This window comes from Heptranchias perlo, chromosome 3 (genome assembly GCF_035084215.1).
Source record: "Heptranchias perlo isolate sHepPer1 chromosome 3, sHepPer1.hap1, whole genome shotgun sequence".
NCBI classification, from domain to species: domain Eukaryota; kingdom Metazoa; phylum Chordata; class Chondrichthyes; order Hexanchiformes; family Hexanchidae; genus Heptranchias; species Heptranchias perlo.
The window spans coordinates 8,178,152-8,194,703 of NC_090327.1; the positions used below are offsets into that span (position 1 = coordinate 8,178,152).

At 42.8% G+C, this 16,552-nt stretch overlaps 1 protein-coding gene across 1 annotated transcript in view; it reads left to right on the plus strand.

Moving 5' to 3' along the window:
• mtdha (metadherin a) overlaps positions 1-16,552 on the plus strand; it is a 90,709-nt gene that overhangs the window by 21,871 nt on the left and 52,286 nt on the right. The window contains exon 3 of the mRNA XM_067978001.1: positions 9,392-9,482. Within this exon, the coding sequence (XP_067834102.1) occupies positions 9,392-9,482 (91 nt within the window). The remainder of the gene's footprint in view (positions 1-9,391; positions 9,483-16,552) is intronic.

Sequence of the window (16,552 nt, forward strand, 5' to 3'; positions counted from 1 at the left end):
TTATTGCGAACGTATTGCTGAACCAAAAAGTACTGAAGCTATTTCAGAGAAGTGCAAGAACTATAGAGTAATGATGATGGGGGACTTCAACTATCCTAATATAGACTGGGATAGTAATAGTGTAAAGGGCAAAGAGGGGAGGAATTTCTGAAGTGTGTTCAGGAGAACTTTCTTGATCAGTATGTTTCCGGCCCAACAAGGAAGGAGGCATTGCTGGATCTAGTTCTGAGGAATGAAGTGGGACAAGTGGAGCAAGTGTCAGCGGGGGGACATTTAGGGAACAGTGATCATAGTATCATAAGGTTTAGATTAGTTATGGAAAAGGACAAATAGCAATCTAGAGTAAAAATGCTTAATTGGGGGAGACAATTGTAAACAATTTTACAACACCAAGTTATAGTCCAGCAATTTTATTTTAAATTCACAAGCTTTCGGAGGCTTCCTCCTTCCTCAGGTGAACGTTTAATTGGGGGAGGGCCAATTTCAATGGGTTGAGAACGGATCTGGCCCGGGTTAAAGATTGGTATAGGAATATAGGAACAGGAGTAGGCCATTCAGCCCCTCGAGCCTGCTCCGCCATTTGATAAGATCATGGCTGATCTGTGATCTAACTCCATATACCTGCCTTTGGCCCATATCCCTTAATACCTTGGGTTGCCAAAAAGCTATCTATCTCCGATTTAAATTTAGCAATTGAGCTAGTATCAGTTGCCGTTTGCGGAAGAGAGTTCCAAACTTCTACCACCCTTTGCGTGTAGAAATGTTTTCTAATCTCACTCCTGAAAGGTCTGGCTCTAATTTTTAGACTGTGCCCCCTACTCCTAGAATCCCCAACCAGCGGAAATAGTTTCTCTCTATCCATCCTATCTGTTCCCCTTAATATCTTATAAACTTCGATCAGATCACCCCTTAACCTTCGAAACTCTGGAGAATACAACCCCAATTTGTGTAATCTCTCCTCGCAACTTAACCCTTGAAGTCCGGGTATCATTCTAGTAAACCTACGCTGCACTCCCTCCAAGGCCAATATGTCTTTCCGAAGGTGCGGTGCCCAGAACTGCTCACAGTACTCCAGGTGCGGTCTAACCAGGATTTTGTACAGCTGCAGCATAACTTCTGCCCCCTTGTACTCTAGTCCTCCAGATATAAAGGCCAGCATTCCAATTAGCCTTCTTGATTATTTTCTGCACCTGTTCCTGACACTTCAATGACCTATGTACCTGTACCCTAAGTCCCTTTGGACATCCACTGTTTTTAACTTTTTACCATTTAGAAAGTACCCTCTTCTGTCCTTTTGTGGATGACCTCACATTTGCCTACATTGAATTCCATTTGCCACAGTTTTGCCCATTCACCTAATCTATCAATATTGCTTTCTTATTTTATTTTTTCAGCTACACTTCTTATAATGCCACCAATCTTTGTGTCATCGGCAAACTTAGTTATGAGATTTTCAATGCCTTCATCTAAGTCGTTAATAAATATTGTGAATAATTGAGGCTCCAAGACAGATCCCTGCCGGACTCCACTACTCACATCCTGCCAATGTGAGTACTTACCCATTATCCCTACTCTCTGTCGCCTTTAGCTCAGCCAACTTCCTAACCAAGTCCGTACTTTTCCCTCGATTCCATGGGCTTCCATCTTAGCTAACAGTCTCTTATGTGGGACCTTGTCAAATGCCTTCTGGAAGTCCATTTAAATTTATGTCCACTTATGTTAATTTTATTGAGTCCCTGTCCCCGATTCAATGTTAGTTTTCTTGGGATTTTCGGCATGTTATCCTCTCTTTCTACTGTAAATACTGACGCAAAGTAATTATTCAACATGTCCGCCATTTCCCCATTGTCAATGACCATATCCCCACTTTCAGTTTTTAAGGTGCCAACACTGCTCCTGACCCCACCCTCTTTTTCCTAATATAACTTTAAAAGTTCTTCGTATTGGTTTTGATATCCCTTGCAAGTTTCTTTTCATACTCTCTTTGTAGCTCTTACTATCTGTTTTGTCATCCTTTGTTGATCTTTGTATCTTTCCCATTCGCCAGGATCTGTGCCATTTTTTGCCTTTTTGTATGCCCTTTCCTTTGTCGTAAACTGTCCCTTACCTCTTTAGTTGTCCACGGCTGTTTTTATTTGGCAAGTAGAGTTCTTGCCCTTCAGGGGTATAAACCGATTCTGTATCACGTTAAATGTTTCTTTAAACATTTCCCACTGATCATCAGTCGTTTTACCCATTAACAGATTTGCCCAGTTTACTGTGGACAGTCTCTGTCTCATCCCATTGAAGTCGGCCTTACCCAAGTCTAGAATCTTAGCAGCTGATTCACTTTTTTCCCTTTCAAACACTACATTGAACTCGATCATATTATGATCGCTATTGGATAGATGTTCGCGCACGGTTAAGCCGTTAACTAAGTCTGGTTCATTACTCATTACTAAATCTAGTATGGCTTGACCCTTGTTGCCTCTAGGACATACTACTGTAGAAAACTATCCCAGACACACTCAAGAAATTCACTACCTTTCTGACAGTTGCTAGTCTGCGTTTCCCAATCTATTTGAAGGTTAAAGTCCCCCATTAAGACCACTATGCCTTCGTTACATGCTTGTCTAATCTCTGCATTTATACAATCTAGCACTTCAGAGCTGCTGCCAGGGGTCCTATATTCAACTCCCACTATAGTCTTAGATCCTTTCCTATTTCTGGTTAGACCGCACCTGGAGTACTGTGAGCAGTTCTGGGCACCGCACCTTCGGAAGGACATATTGGCCTTGGAGGGAGTGCAGCGTAGGTTTACTAGAATGATACCCGGACTTCAAGGGTTAAGTTGCGAGGAGAGATTACACAAATTGGGGTTGTATTCTCTAGAGTTTCGAAGGTTAAGGGGTGATCTGATCGAAGTTTATAAGATATTAAGGGGAACAGATAGGATGGATAGAAAGAAACTATTTCCGCTGGTTGGGGGTTTTCGGAGTAGGGGGCACAGTCTAAAAATTAGAGCCAGACCTTTCAGGAGTGAGATTAGAAAACATTTCTACACGCAAAGGGTGGTAGAAGTTTGGAACTCTCCTCCGCAAACGGCAATTGATACTAGCTCAATTGCTAAATTTAAATCTGAGATAGATAGCTTTTTGGCAACCCAAGGTATTAAGGGATATGGGCCAAAGGCAGGTATATGGAGTTAGATCACAGATCAGCCATGATCTTATCAAATGGCGGAGCAGGCACGAGGGGCTGAATGGTCTACTCCTGTTCCTATATTCCTATGTTCCTATTTCTCAATTCAACCCGTAAGGTGTCTGTTGGCTGCTTACCTCTCGTTATATCCTCCTTTATCATTGAAGTGATTTCATCTCTAATCACTAAGGCTACTCCTCCCCCTCTTCCATTTTCCCTATCTCTCCTGTAGACCTTATAACCTGGTATATTTAGTTCCCAATCCTGATCATCCTGCAGCCATGTCTCCGTAATAGCTATCATGTCATACCCTCCAATTTGAATTTGAACCTGTAGTTCATTTAATTTATTCTTTATACTCCGTGCGTTTGTATATAGAACTCTTAGTTGGGCCACACACCCTAGCCTGACCTTCAGCTTTGATGCTGGGTTAATGGCTTTACACCTTCTAGTTTTCACTTTATCTGTAGTGCCTGAAGTACACTTTCTTTCCGCTGCTCTACGCTTTTCCCTTTCACTTGTTCTTGAACAACTATTTGTATTGTAAATTTCCCCAGGGTCCTCCCCTCTCTTGCTTCTCTTCTGACTCCCCGCTCAGGTTCCCATCTCCCTGCCACTCCAGTTTAAACTCTCCCCAACAGCAGTAGTAAACCCCCCTGCAAGGATATTAGTCCCGGATCTGTTGAGGTGCAACCCGTCCGGCTTGTTCAGGTCCCACCTTCCCCAGAGTTAGTCCCAATTCCTCAGGAATCTAAATCCCTCCCTCCTGCACCAACCCTCCAGCCATGCATTCATCTGGTCTATTCTCCAATTCCTCTACTCACTAGCACGTGGCACTGGCAGTAATCCTGAGATTACTACCCTTGAGGTCCTGCTTTTTAACTTATTTCCTAACTCCTTATATTCTGCTTGCAGGACCTCTTCCCTCTATTTACCTATATCGTTGGTACCAATATGGACCACGACCTCTGGCTGTTCACCCTCCCCCTTCAGAATGTCCTGCAGCCGCTCAGTGACATCCATGACCCTGGCACCAGGGAGGCAACATACCATCCTGAAATCATGTTTGCGGCCACTGAAACGCCTGTCTGCTCCCCTAACTATAGAGTCCCCTATCACAATTGCTCTCTCGACCTTTCTCCTCTTTCTCCCCCCCCCTGTACAGCTGAGCCACCCATGGTGCTTTGGACTTGGCTCTGGCTGCACTCCCCAGAGGAACCCTCTCCCCCACCAGTACCCAGAACTGAATACTGTTTGGAGAGTGAGATGCCCTCGGGACTTCTGCACTACCTGCCTGGTCGTCCTTGTCTGTCTGGCGGTCACCCAGTCCCTCTCTGCCTGCACGCTCTTAATCTGCGGGGTGACCACATCCTGAAACGTGCTATCCACGAAACTCTCGTCACTGCAGTGCATCCGTGAGGCTGTCAGCTCCACCAGCTGAAGACATTTCCTGCACAGGTGGTTGTCCAGGACACGGGAAGCGTCCTGGAGTTCCCACATGGCACAGGTCGTGCATTCGACGGGTCTGAGCTGCCCTGCCATGCCTTAATTTATTAGATTAACTTAAACCAAGCAAAAACAAATTAAGCCTTAAATACGGTTATTTTTGGTTATATTACTCTAGTTAAGTAGTTTAAGCTTTAATTTTAATGAGCTACCAGCACTTTTACGCATCTAGCTTTTAATTCACTTTTACCCAATTCCCTAACTCCGGGAAAAAAAACTAATGGCAAAACTGAAATCGAGCAATGGGCAGCCTTTAAAGAAGAGATGGTTTGGGTAGAGTCTTGGTACATTCCCACGAGGGGGAAAGGTAGGGCAACCAAAGCCAGAGCTCCCTGGATGACGAAAGAGATAGAGTAAAATAAAGCAGAAAAAGGGGGTGTATGACAGATATTAGGTTGATAATACTAGTGAGAACTAGGCTGAATACAGAAAGTACAGAGAAGAAGGACGATACAGGATCCTGGGCTTTATAAATAGAGGCATGGAGTACAAAAGCAAGGAAGTTATGTTGAACCTTTATAAAACACTGGTTAGGTCCCAGCTGGAGTATTGTGTCCAATTCTGGGTACTGCGCTTTAGGAAGGATGTGAAGGCCTTAGGGTGCAGAAAAGATTTATTTGAATGGTTTCAGGGATGAGGGACTTTAGTTACGTGGATAGACTGGAGGTGGTTGTTCTCCTTAGAGCCGAGAAGGTTAAGAGGAGATTTGATAGAGGTGTTCAAAATCATGAAGGGTCTAGATAAAGTAAATAAAGAGAAACTGTTGCCATTGGCGGAAAGGTCGGGAACCAGAGGGCATAGATTTAAGGTGACTGGCAAAAGAACCAAAGGCAATATGAGGAAAAACTTTTTTGTACTGCATGTGTTTACAATCTGGAATGCGCTGCCTGAAAGGGGGGTGAAAGCAGATCAATCGTGGCTTTCAAAAAGAAATTGAATAAATACTTGAAGGGAAAAAACTTGCAGGGCCACGGGGAAAGAGCAGGGGAATGGGACTAACTGGCTTGCTGTTAAAAAGAGTTGGCATGGGCTCGATGGGCTGAATGGCCTCCTTCTGTGCTATAACCATTTTATGATTCCATGAAGTGAAAAAATAAATATGAGGGGCAAAGAGAGCATATGAGAATAGACTGGCAGCTAACATAAAAGGGAATCCAAAAGTCTTTTATAGGCTTATAAATATTAAACAGGTAGTAAGAGGAGGGGTGGGGTGGGGCCGGTTAGGGACCATAAAGGAGATCTGCTCATGGAATCAAAGTACTAAATGAATACTTTGCATCTGTCTTTACCAAGGAAGAAGATGCTGCTAAAGTCACAGTAAAAGGGGATGTCGTTGAGATACTGGATGGGCTAAAAATTGATAAAGAGGAGAAACTAGAAAGGCTAGCTGTACTTAAAGTAGATAAGTCACCAGGTCTGGATGGGATGCATCCTAGGTTGCTGAGGGAAGTACGATTAGAAATTGCAGAGGTGCTGGCCATAATCTTCCAATCATCCTTAGATATGGCGGTGGTGCCAAAGGACTGGAGAATTGCAAATGTTACACCCTTGTTCAAAAAAGGGTGTAAGGATAAACCCGGGAAGCTTTTAGAAACAATAATCCAGGACACAATTAATAGTCACTTGGATAAGTGTGGGTTAATAAAGGAAAGCCAGCACGGATTTGTTAAAGGTAAATCATGTTTAACTAACTTGATTGAGTTTTTTGATGAGGTAACAGAGAGGGTTGGTGAGGGCAATGCAGTTGATGTTGTGTATATGGACTTTCAAGTGCTGCATAATAGGCTTGTCAGCAAAATTGAAGCCCATGGAATAAAAGGGGCAGTGGCAGCATGGATACGAAATTGGCTAAGTGACAGGAAACAGAGAGTAGTGGTGAACGGTTGTTTCTCGGACTGGAGGAAGGTACACAGGGTGTTCCCGAGGGGTCGGTACTAGGACCACTGCTTTTTTGTGTGTATATTAATGACTTGGGTATATAGGGCACAATTTGAAAATTTGTAGATAACACAAAACTTGGAAGTGTAGTGAACAGTGAAGAGGATAGTGATAGACTTCAAGAGGACATAGACAGGCTGGTGTAATGGCGGACACATGGCAGATGAAATTTAATGCAGAGAAGTGTGAAGTGATACATTTTGGCAGCAAGAACGAGGAGAGGCAATGTAAACTAAATGGTACAATTCTAAAAGGGGTGCAGGAATAGAGAGACTGGGGGTATATGTGCACAAATCTTTGAAGGTGGCAGGACGGGTTGAGAAAGCGGTTTAAAAAGGTTCAATCCAAGATTCAATTGTGGCTTTCAAAAAGGAATTGGATAAATACTTGAAGGGAAAAAGCTTAAAGGGCTATGGGGAAAGAGTGGAGGAATGGGACTAACTGGATTGCTCTTACAAAGAGCCGGCACGGGCTTGATGGGCCAGATGGCCTCCACCTGTGCAGTATCCATTCTATGGTTCTGTGATTCCGTAATTTCAGGTTGCAATAAAAATATTTTGCCCAGATTAAATATGGATCTATAATGTTGTTGCATTTAAGGGGAATCTAGATAAGTACATGAGGGAGAAAGGAATAGAAGGATATGCTGATAGGGTGAAATGAAGTAGGGCAGGAGGAGGCTCATGTGGAGCATAAACACCAGTATGGACCAGTTCAGCTGAATGACCAGTTTCTGCACTGCAAATACTATGAAATTTTATGTAAAATTGGCCATTTTTGTAGAACAGTATAGCTATTAGTACTAAGATGCCTTCGTAAACCATTGTTGAAAAGTTCACACAGCGCTTTTATGCTTCGTAGGCGCAGTGCACAAATACGGGTTGACACCTTCCATGTTCAACATCTCTTGTGCAATGAACATAAGAAATAGGAGCAGGAGTAGGCCATACGGCCCCTCGAGCCTGCTGTGCCATTCAGTAAGATCATGGCTGATCTTTGACCTCAACTCCACTTTCCCGCCCGATCCCCATATCCCTTGATTTCCCCTAGAGTCCAAAAATCTATCCATCTCAGCCTTTAAATATATTCAATGCCTCAGCATCCAGAGCCCTCTGGGGTAGAGAATTACGAAGATTCACAACCCTCTGAGTGAAGAAATTCCTCCTCATCTCAGTCCTAAATGTCCGCCCCCTTATCCTGCGACTATATCCCCTAGTTCTAGACTCTCTAGCCAGGGGAAACAATCTCTCAGCATCTATCCTGTCAAGCCCCCTCATAATCTTATATGTTTCAATGAGATCACCTCTCATTCTTCTAAACTCCAGAGAGTATAGGCCCATTCTACTCGATCTCTCTTCATAGGACAACCCTCTTATCCCAGGAATCAATCTAGTGAACCTTCGCTGCACCGCCTCTAAGGCAAGTATATCCTTCCTTAAATAAGGAGACCAAAACTGTACACAGCACTCCAGGTGAAGTCTCACCAAAGCCCCGTGCAATCGAAAGATGGTGTAACCCTGCTAATTTAATTGTGCATTTTAAAACATGACCCACATTGCACAAGCTCACATGAACTTGTCTTACAGATAAGAAACAACTGTAGTAAGACTGCCTTACACTCGTACTCCAACCCCCTTGCAATAAAGGCCAACATACATACCATTTGCCTTCCTAATAGCTTGCTGTACCTGAATACTAACTTTTTGTGTTTCTTGTATGAGGACACCCAAGTCTCTCTGAACACCAAAATTTAATAGTTTCTCACCATTTAAAGAAAATACTCTTTTTATATCTTCCTACCAAAGTGAATAACCTCACATTTCCCCACATTATACTCCATCTGCCACCTTATTCACTTAACCTGTCTATATCCCTTTGCAGATTCCTTGTGTCCTCCTCACAGCTTACTTTCCCACCTAGCTTTGTATCATCAGCAAACTTGGATACACTACACTTGGTCCCTTCATCTAAGTCATTAATATAGATTGTAAATAGCTGAGGCCCAAGCACCGAGCCTTGCGACACCCCACTAGTTACAGCCTGCCAACCTAAGAATGATCAGTTTATCTCTCTGAAAACTCTGTTTCTGTCCTTCACCCAATCCTCTATCCATGCTAATATATTAACCCCCAACCCTGTGAGCTTTTGTGTGGCACCTTATATAAATCCAAATATACTACATCCACTGGTTCACCTTTACCCAATTAACACCATTTCCCTTTCATAAAACCATGTTGACTCTGCCTAATCATAAGTGCCCTGATGCCACTTCTTAAATATGGATTCCAGCATTTTCCTGATGACTGCTGACAGGCTAACTGGCCTGTAGTTCCCTGTTTTCTCTGTCCCTCTCTTCTTGAATAGTGGGGTAGCATTTGTTACCTTCCAGTCCACTGGGACCGTTCCAGAATCTGGAGAATTTTGGAAGATCATAACCAATGCATCCACTATCTCTGCAGCCACCTCTTTTAGAACTCTAGGATATAGGCCATCAGGTCCAGGGGATTTATCGGCTTTTCGTCCCATTAGTTTGTCCAGTACTTTTTCTCTAGAGATATTAATTGTTTTAAGTTCCTCACTCTCATTCACCCCTTGGTTCCCCACTATTTCTGGTATGCTTTTTGTGTCTTCTACTGTGAAGACAGATACAAAATATTTGCTTAACGCATCTGCCATTTCCTGATTCCCCATTATAATTTCTCCTGTCTCAGCCTCTAAGGGCCCAAGTTGGCTGTTTCTTAAGTGGTCCTTGATTTTTTTTTAATAGACAAAGAAAAACAAGAAGAAGTCGAAGGCAGAGGTGAAACAATTGCAGGACGAGCCACGAAATCGGGCTGAAGGCAAAGAAACTGATGAAGGTGAGTGATGCTACCACAGTGTACTCCTGTTAATTTAAAATCACCTTTGACCTAAAAAATTCAAATTATCCAGTAGTTTGAATTAAGCAATTTGAATAAATTGGCACAGGAGTCATTTTTTGTACAACTTCAATTCAAATTAACATAATTTGAATCAAGCTAAATAGACTGTGCTGATAATAGTTCACAAACGATGAACTTTATATCTGTTCTGAAGTGAAGTGTTGCGTCTCTTTTTAAAAAAAACTTTGCTTGCTTCCTTTTGGACGGAAAGAATCTCTGTGGAATTGTAATTCTAATAGTAGGTGTCGGGTTGCACTAGACTGGATATGTGCAGACGTGCAAGAATTTAAGGACGAACTAAAAATCAAACATAAAGGACCACGACAAATAAATAAATCAGAACCACAGAATTCTCTAGTAAACCAAATAGCTACCAGTCAGTGGAAAAAAAAAGTCATGGGAAATAACAGGTACAGTGTTCACGTTGAAACCCACAGGATCATATTCAATTCAGGTCATGATGATCCTAACCAAATATGATCCCTCGGGGTTTATGAGGACTGTGACTAAGCCAGATCTTTTCTTGGCTATTAAATTATCGTTTTGGTGGTTGTACCAGCAGTTTCCTTGATTATGCCAGTGTCAGTCACCATGTTTACGATGGGGAAGGGGAAAGAAAGAATTTTCTCAACTTCCAATCATTTGTATTGAGTAGTTCATAATCTGCCAGCGCAGATTTAAGGGTCATACAAAAAGGATGGTTAGTTGGATAAGGTACTGCTGGCATTCATTGAACCATATTCTAGCAACAGCCAGCCTGTTCAGAAGAGTAGAATTGATTCACAACCTGACATTTCTTGTATGAAATATTTATTAATCTGGCCTTTGATTCTAGTTTAGCTAAGAGCAAAGTAGGGGAAAGAGGAGAAAATCTGTATTACGGCAAGGAAACATTGGCTTTCCCCTCCCTAGCATGGCAGTCCTGAAGCTAGCTGTAGCACTGCTACAGCTAACTCAGCACAGATTGAATCGCAAAAAGAGTGGGTGCAAAACTGTAACTGTCAAACTTGTGACGGGACAACACGATATTTTCAACTGAGAAGAAAATTTAGCTGTCAAATTACTACATTTGTTGAAATATATTTTCAAATTAAAGTCAATGGAGTATTTTTTTTATTTTTCTGTGAATTTTCTGATCATTTCAAAATTACTTGATATTTATAAAATGCATTTTTGAAGGAATACTTCAGAATCAGCCAAAGCCGTATTTGCCCATAAGGACTTTTGTCGTTGTCACAAAGGCCCTCTAGATGACGATTTTAGGTGCACTACCCTGTCCAGTTCAAAAGCAGTTGAGAAGTATCTAACTAACTTGAATCCTGGTTGACGGTCTGTAGGGTCGGAGACTATATGGTGATTTATTGGAGCATCCACTGCTGTCCACTCCAGTGAATTGTTGAGGAAAAGCCAAAGGAATCAGGAAAGGTGTCTCAAGCCGTGCTGTTGGTGGATAGAAAAAGTCAGTGAATTGGCAACGTGATTTTGTCACGAAGTGCATTCACCAATTTTGCTACTTCACCTCAATGTTGATGTGGAGGAGCTATGTTCCAGAGAACTGGTAGCCATGGGAGGGAAGTAGGGTGCAATGTGCACGACACAAGGTGCGTAGTAGCATGCAGTTGAGTATCCACCGGCTTAGTGTGCGGTGAGCGAGCCCAAACGGGAGCGTAATGTTCCGCAGCTGAACAGAGTGCAAGAGAAGACGAGCGTAAAGTGGAGATGTTTCCTCCCCAGGCAGAGCCAGCAAATTCGGTGATTAGATTATTTAGTGTTCCCACTTTCTCAGCAGTTTTCAGTAGCTGTTTTTTGTAGGTTACTGACTGGTTGAGGGTGACGCCCAACTAAACAGGATGAGCATCGTGTTTAAGATGCTTTAGGATGATGATAAGTTCACGAGTGGCTCTAGCATTGTGCAAGTGAAAGATGGGGGATACAGTCATTGTGGTACTTGGTTGAAGATACCATTTCAGGCAGTACTCTGCCACAAGTTTCATATCATTAGCGAGTGGTTTCATACGAATTTACGAACACACAAAATTGATGGGCAGGAAAAGACCTGCCTGTCCATCAAGCTTGCCCCAGGGTGGAGACGTCACTAGCTTGAGGCACTGTCCTCAGCAGAGAAGAATTTCCCCAATCTGCTCACAGGCAGGTCGTTTATATACAGAATAAATAAGAGGGGTGCTACGACTGACCCCGGAGACAGGCCGTTGATTTGATATCTCCATGAGCTGGTGGGGTTGGCCATGTGTACTCTGAAATGTCAGCCCCGTAGGAGTAAGTGAGCTGAGCAGGTGACCCAAAATGCAGGACTCTCCTCTCTCTGGACCCACCTCACATTTAGCAATTCTCTTTCTACTAACTTATTTGTAGAATACTTTACTATCATCAGTTTAAAAACTTTTCTTTTTATGACACTGATTGTGTTGTTAATTAACGAGGTCATCCTTTTTTTCCTTCTCTTGTAGCCAGGAATATTTAGTTTCTAGTTTCACCCTGACTGAAGCTAAGTTTCTGAAAAGGCTACATCATGATCCTCTATTCTAATTAGTGCTTCTACGTTCCTGTTTTTTTTCTAATGATTTATATATAAAGACGGTTAGCCTGACCCCTTCATCCTCCTCAGTACCCTTTTCCCTTCTGTTTCCTTCTTTCCTTCACTACCTTTTCTTCTTAACCCTTTTCCTATTTGCCCATAGGTCCATCTCTACATACTTCCTGTGCCTTGAGCTGACTATTTTCACTTGCTTTGCCCATTAACTGTATCTATTGTTACTGCCTCTCCATTATGCTGTGTTAAGTCTCTCCATCCCATCCCAACCGAAGTTACCAGTTTAACTTCACCTCCACAGCTTTATCTAGGTTCCCAGGCATTGTGCCAGTTTTGGTTCAGGTGGAGTCCACCTCTCCTCTGCCGCCAGCCCCTGTTCCAAAATTGGCCCCAGTGCCCCACTAACTTGAAACTCCCACCAAGAACCGCTCTTCCAACTGGTAAGTCAGCTGCTTAATCTTTCTCTGCCTATCAGGCTTAGCACGTGGCATAGGTTTATTCCTGAGAATACTAGCCTTGCGGTCTTGCATTTTACTGGCTCGTATTCGTTGTGCAACCTCCCAAGAGGTTAGGCGAGAAGCTTCAGTTTCAATTGTAAGTTTAAATTTTAATAAATCTCACCACTCATTATGTTTGAGACGTCTGAATTGGAATATGATTTCTCCCCGCACCCCCCCCCCCCCCCCCCCCCCCCTCCCCCACCCCCCCCCCCCCCCCCCCCCCCCCCTCCCAACTTAGCCTCGACTCCCAGTTGCCATCCTGGTGTTTAGGAGCCTAAGTTGAATGAAGAAAAATAATTTCTGTGCCCACTCAATGTGATAGATTCCTTCCTTACTGTGGAGACCAGTATCATGTGGGGAGTTTAAAATGAAGAAATCAAAAACTCACCTTTACTTTACAAAAAAAAATGAGTTGATACGCTGTCACATGGAAAACAAAATAGCCTCTACTCTTCTAACTTAAGATTTGGTAACCTATTTTGTTTTGTTAGCCTGGGGCTGCTCAGTTAATGAATTTTGATCCTAATTTCCTTATCAACAGAAATCCTGATTTTTGATCAGGTGCTCTTTTTTGAATATGTGAGTGAAGCATTTTCTTGCAATTTGTATAACCAGTGATCTGAGTAATTTGAAATTCCCAAGAGAACATGAACTTGTTGTTTTGAGTTGGATGTACTATTCACACTTCATCCAAATTATGTTCCTGTGAAAGTAAATCTTTCTCTGCTGAAGTGTGCTAGCTACTTGTATCCCAGCATAATAGCTGTTGTTAAAGTCTCAATAACAGTATTTTCGTAAATCCAGTTACAATAAATTGTTATTCAAAAGTTTAACAAGTTTGATTTGGATTGTCCGCATTCAACAGATCATCCTCCGCCATTTCTGCCACCTCCAACAGGATCCCACCACCAAACACATTGTCCCCTTCCCCTTCCCTTTCACCATTCCGAAGGGACTGTTCCCTCTGTTCACTCCTCTCTTACCCCCAACAACTGCTGTCCTTCCCCTGGCACTTACCCATGATGAGTGCAGGACCCCATGCCACCAACCAGGGCCCCAAGCACTCTTTCTGGGTGAGACAGTGATTTAGAATCTTGGAATCATGCAGCACAGAAGGAGGCCATTCAGCCCATCGTGCCTGTGCTGGCTCTTTGAAAGAGCTGCCAATTAGTCCCACTCAACTGATGTTTCCCCATAGCCCTGCATATTTTTCTTTTAATAATCTTAGCAACTTGTTCTGCCACCTTGAAAGATTTGTGTATGTGAACCCCCGGATATCTCTGTTCCTGCTCCTCATTTAAAATTGTATTATTTAGTTAATGTGCCTCTCCTCATTCTTCCTTCTAAAATGCATCACTTCACATTTCTCTGCATTAAGTTTCATCTGCCATGTGTCTGCCCATTTCACCAGTCTGTCTATGTCCTCCTGAAGTCTGCTACTATCCTCCTCATTATTCACTACATTTCCAAGTTTTGTGTCATCTGCAAACTTTGAAATTATACCCTCTATACCCAAGTCCAGATCATTAATATATATCAAAAAGAGCAGTGGTCCTAATACTGACCCCTGGGGAACACCACTGTATACTTCTCTCCAGTCTGAAAAACAACCGTCCACCACGACTCTCTGCTTTCTGTCCCTTAGCCAATTTCGTGTCTACCTGCCTTTTTCTTCCACCGCACTGTTCCCCTTTGGTAATTTTTCCATGCTTTCCTCCCACTCTGCTTTTCTGCTGTAACCATTCACACAAACCCAAAGGTCATGTATATATCTCTTATTCTCTCATTTCTCTCATCGTGCCTCCTTTTGTCTTCTGCTGTTACCACTTACGTCATTGAATCATCTCCTGTTCTCCACCTAATCACTTTTCATGTGCACGTGGCTATTTCTTTTCACCTGCCCCCTTTTCCCTTGCTCTGTTCTTCTGTAACATCTTCCGTTTCTGACGCAGGGTCACAAGACCTGAAATGTTAGCCTAACCTTTTTCCTTTCTCCACAGATACTGCCTGCCCTGCTAAGTGTTTCCTGCATTTTCCATTTTAATTTTTGATTTGGAGCTTTATTTGTGAATGTTGAGATCACATGAAATGGTTAGAATTTGAACTATTAAATAAGCTGGACTTGGTTCTAGGGAATGAGACAGGCCAAATGGAGTAAGTGTCAGTGGGAGAACATTTAGGAAGCAGCAATCATAGTATCATAAGGTTTAGAATAGCGATGGAAAAGGATTCTGTCCACTCTAAAGTAAAAGTACTCAATTGGAGGAGGGCCAATTTCAGTGGGATGAGCACAGATCTGGCCCGGGTAAATTGGAATCATAAATTGGCAGGCAAAACTGTAATTGAACTGTGGGCGGTCTTTAAAGAGGAGCTGATTCTGGTACAGACAATGTATATTCCAACGAGGGAGAAAGGTAGGGCAATTAAAGCCAGAGCTCCCTGGATGACAAAGGAGATAGAGAATAAGATGAAGTGGAAAAAAGCAGCATATGACAGGTGTCAGGTTGATAACACAAGGGAGAACCAGAAAGAATATAGAAAGTTCAGAGGGGAAGTGAAAAAGGAAATAAGAGGGGCAAAGAGTATGAGAATAGACTAGCGACCAACAAAAAAAGGGAATCCAAAAGTCTTCTACAGACATGTAAACAGGCAGTAAGAGGAAGAGTGGGGCCGATTAGGGACCATAAAGGAGATCTGCTCATGGAGGCATTGGGCATGGCTGAGGTATTAAATAAGTACTTTGCATCAGTCTTTACCAAGGAAGAAGATGCTGCCCGAGTCTCGGTAAAGGAAGATATAGTTAAGATACTGGATGGGCTAAAAATTGAGAAAGAGGAGGTACTAGAAAAGGTAACTGTACTTAAAATAGACAAGTCACCTGGTCTGGATGGGATGCACCCTAGGATGCTGAGGGCAGTAAACGGGAAAATTGCGGAGGTACTGGCCATAATCTTCCAAACATCCTTAGATACGGGGGTGGTGCCAGAGGACTGAAGAATTGCAAATGTTACACCCTTGTTCAAAAAAGGGTCTAAAGATAAACCCAGCAACTATAGGCCAGTCAGTTTAACCTTGTGGTGGGGAAATTTTTGGAAACGATAATCTGGGACAGAATTAACAGTCACTTGGACGAGTGTGGATTGATTAGGGAAAGCCAGCACGGATTTGTTAAAGGCAAATCGTATTTAACCAACTTGATTGAGTTTTTTGACGAAGTAACAGAAAGGGTAGATGAGGGCGACGCAGTTGACGTATAAATGGATTTTCAAAAAGCGTTGATAAAGTGCCACATGGTAGGCTTGCTGCTAAGATTGCGGCCCATGGAATAAAGGGAGCAATAGCAACATGATACAGAATTGGCTAAATGACAGGAAACAAAGAATAGTGGTGAGCGGTTGTTTTTCGGACTGGAGGGAGGTGTACAGTGGTGATCCCCAGGGGTCGGTGCTTGGACCACTGCTTTTCTTAATACATGTAAGGAGTCTTACAACACCAGGTTATAGTCCAACAGCTTTATTTAAAATCACAAGCTTTCGGAGGCTTCCTCCTTCGTCAGATGAGTGTGGGATTCCATAAAGGTACAGCATATATAGTCAGATAACAATGCCTGGTGATTACAGATAATCTTTCCAACTGCCCGTTATCAAGGCAATCAAAGGAGTTGAATAGTGTTCAGACAGAAAAACATTACATACAAGACTACTGAATACACAAACGGTCAGAACACAAAGACAGACAGAGAGAGAGAGGGAGAGAGAATGACCAGTTGTATTAAAAACAGATAACTTTTTTTCGCTGGTGGGGTTACATGTCGTGTGACATGAACGCAAGATCCCGGTTGAGGCCATCCTCATGGGTGCGGAACTTGGCTATCAATTTCTGCTCAACGATTTTGCTTTGTCGTGTGTCTCGAAGGCCGCCTTGGCGTAGTTTCTCCACTCCAGGGAAGTACTGGA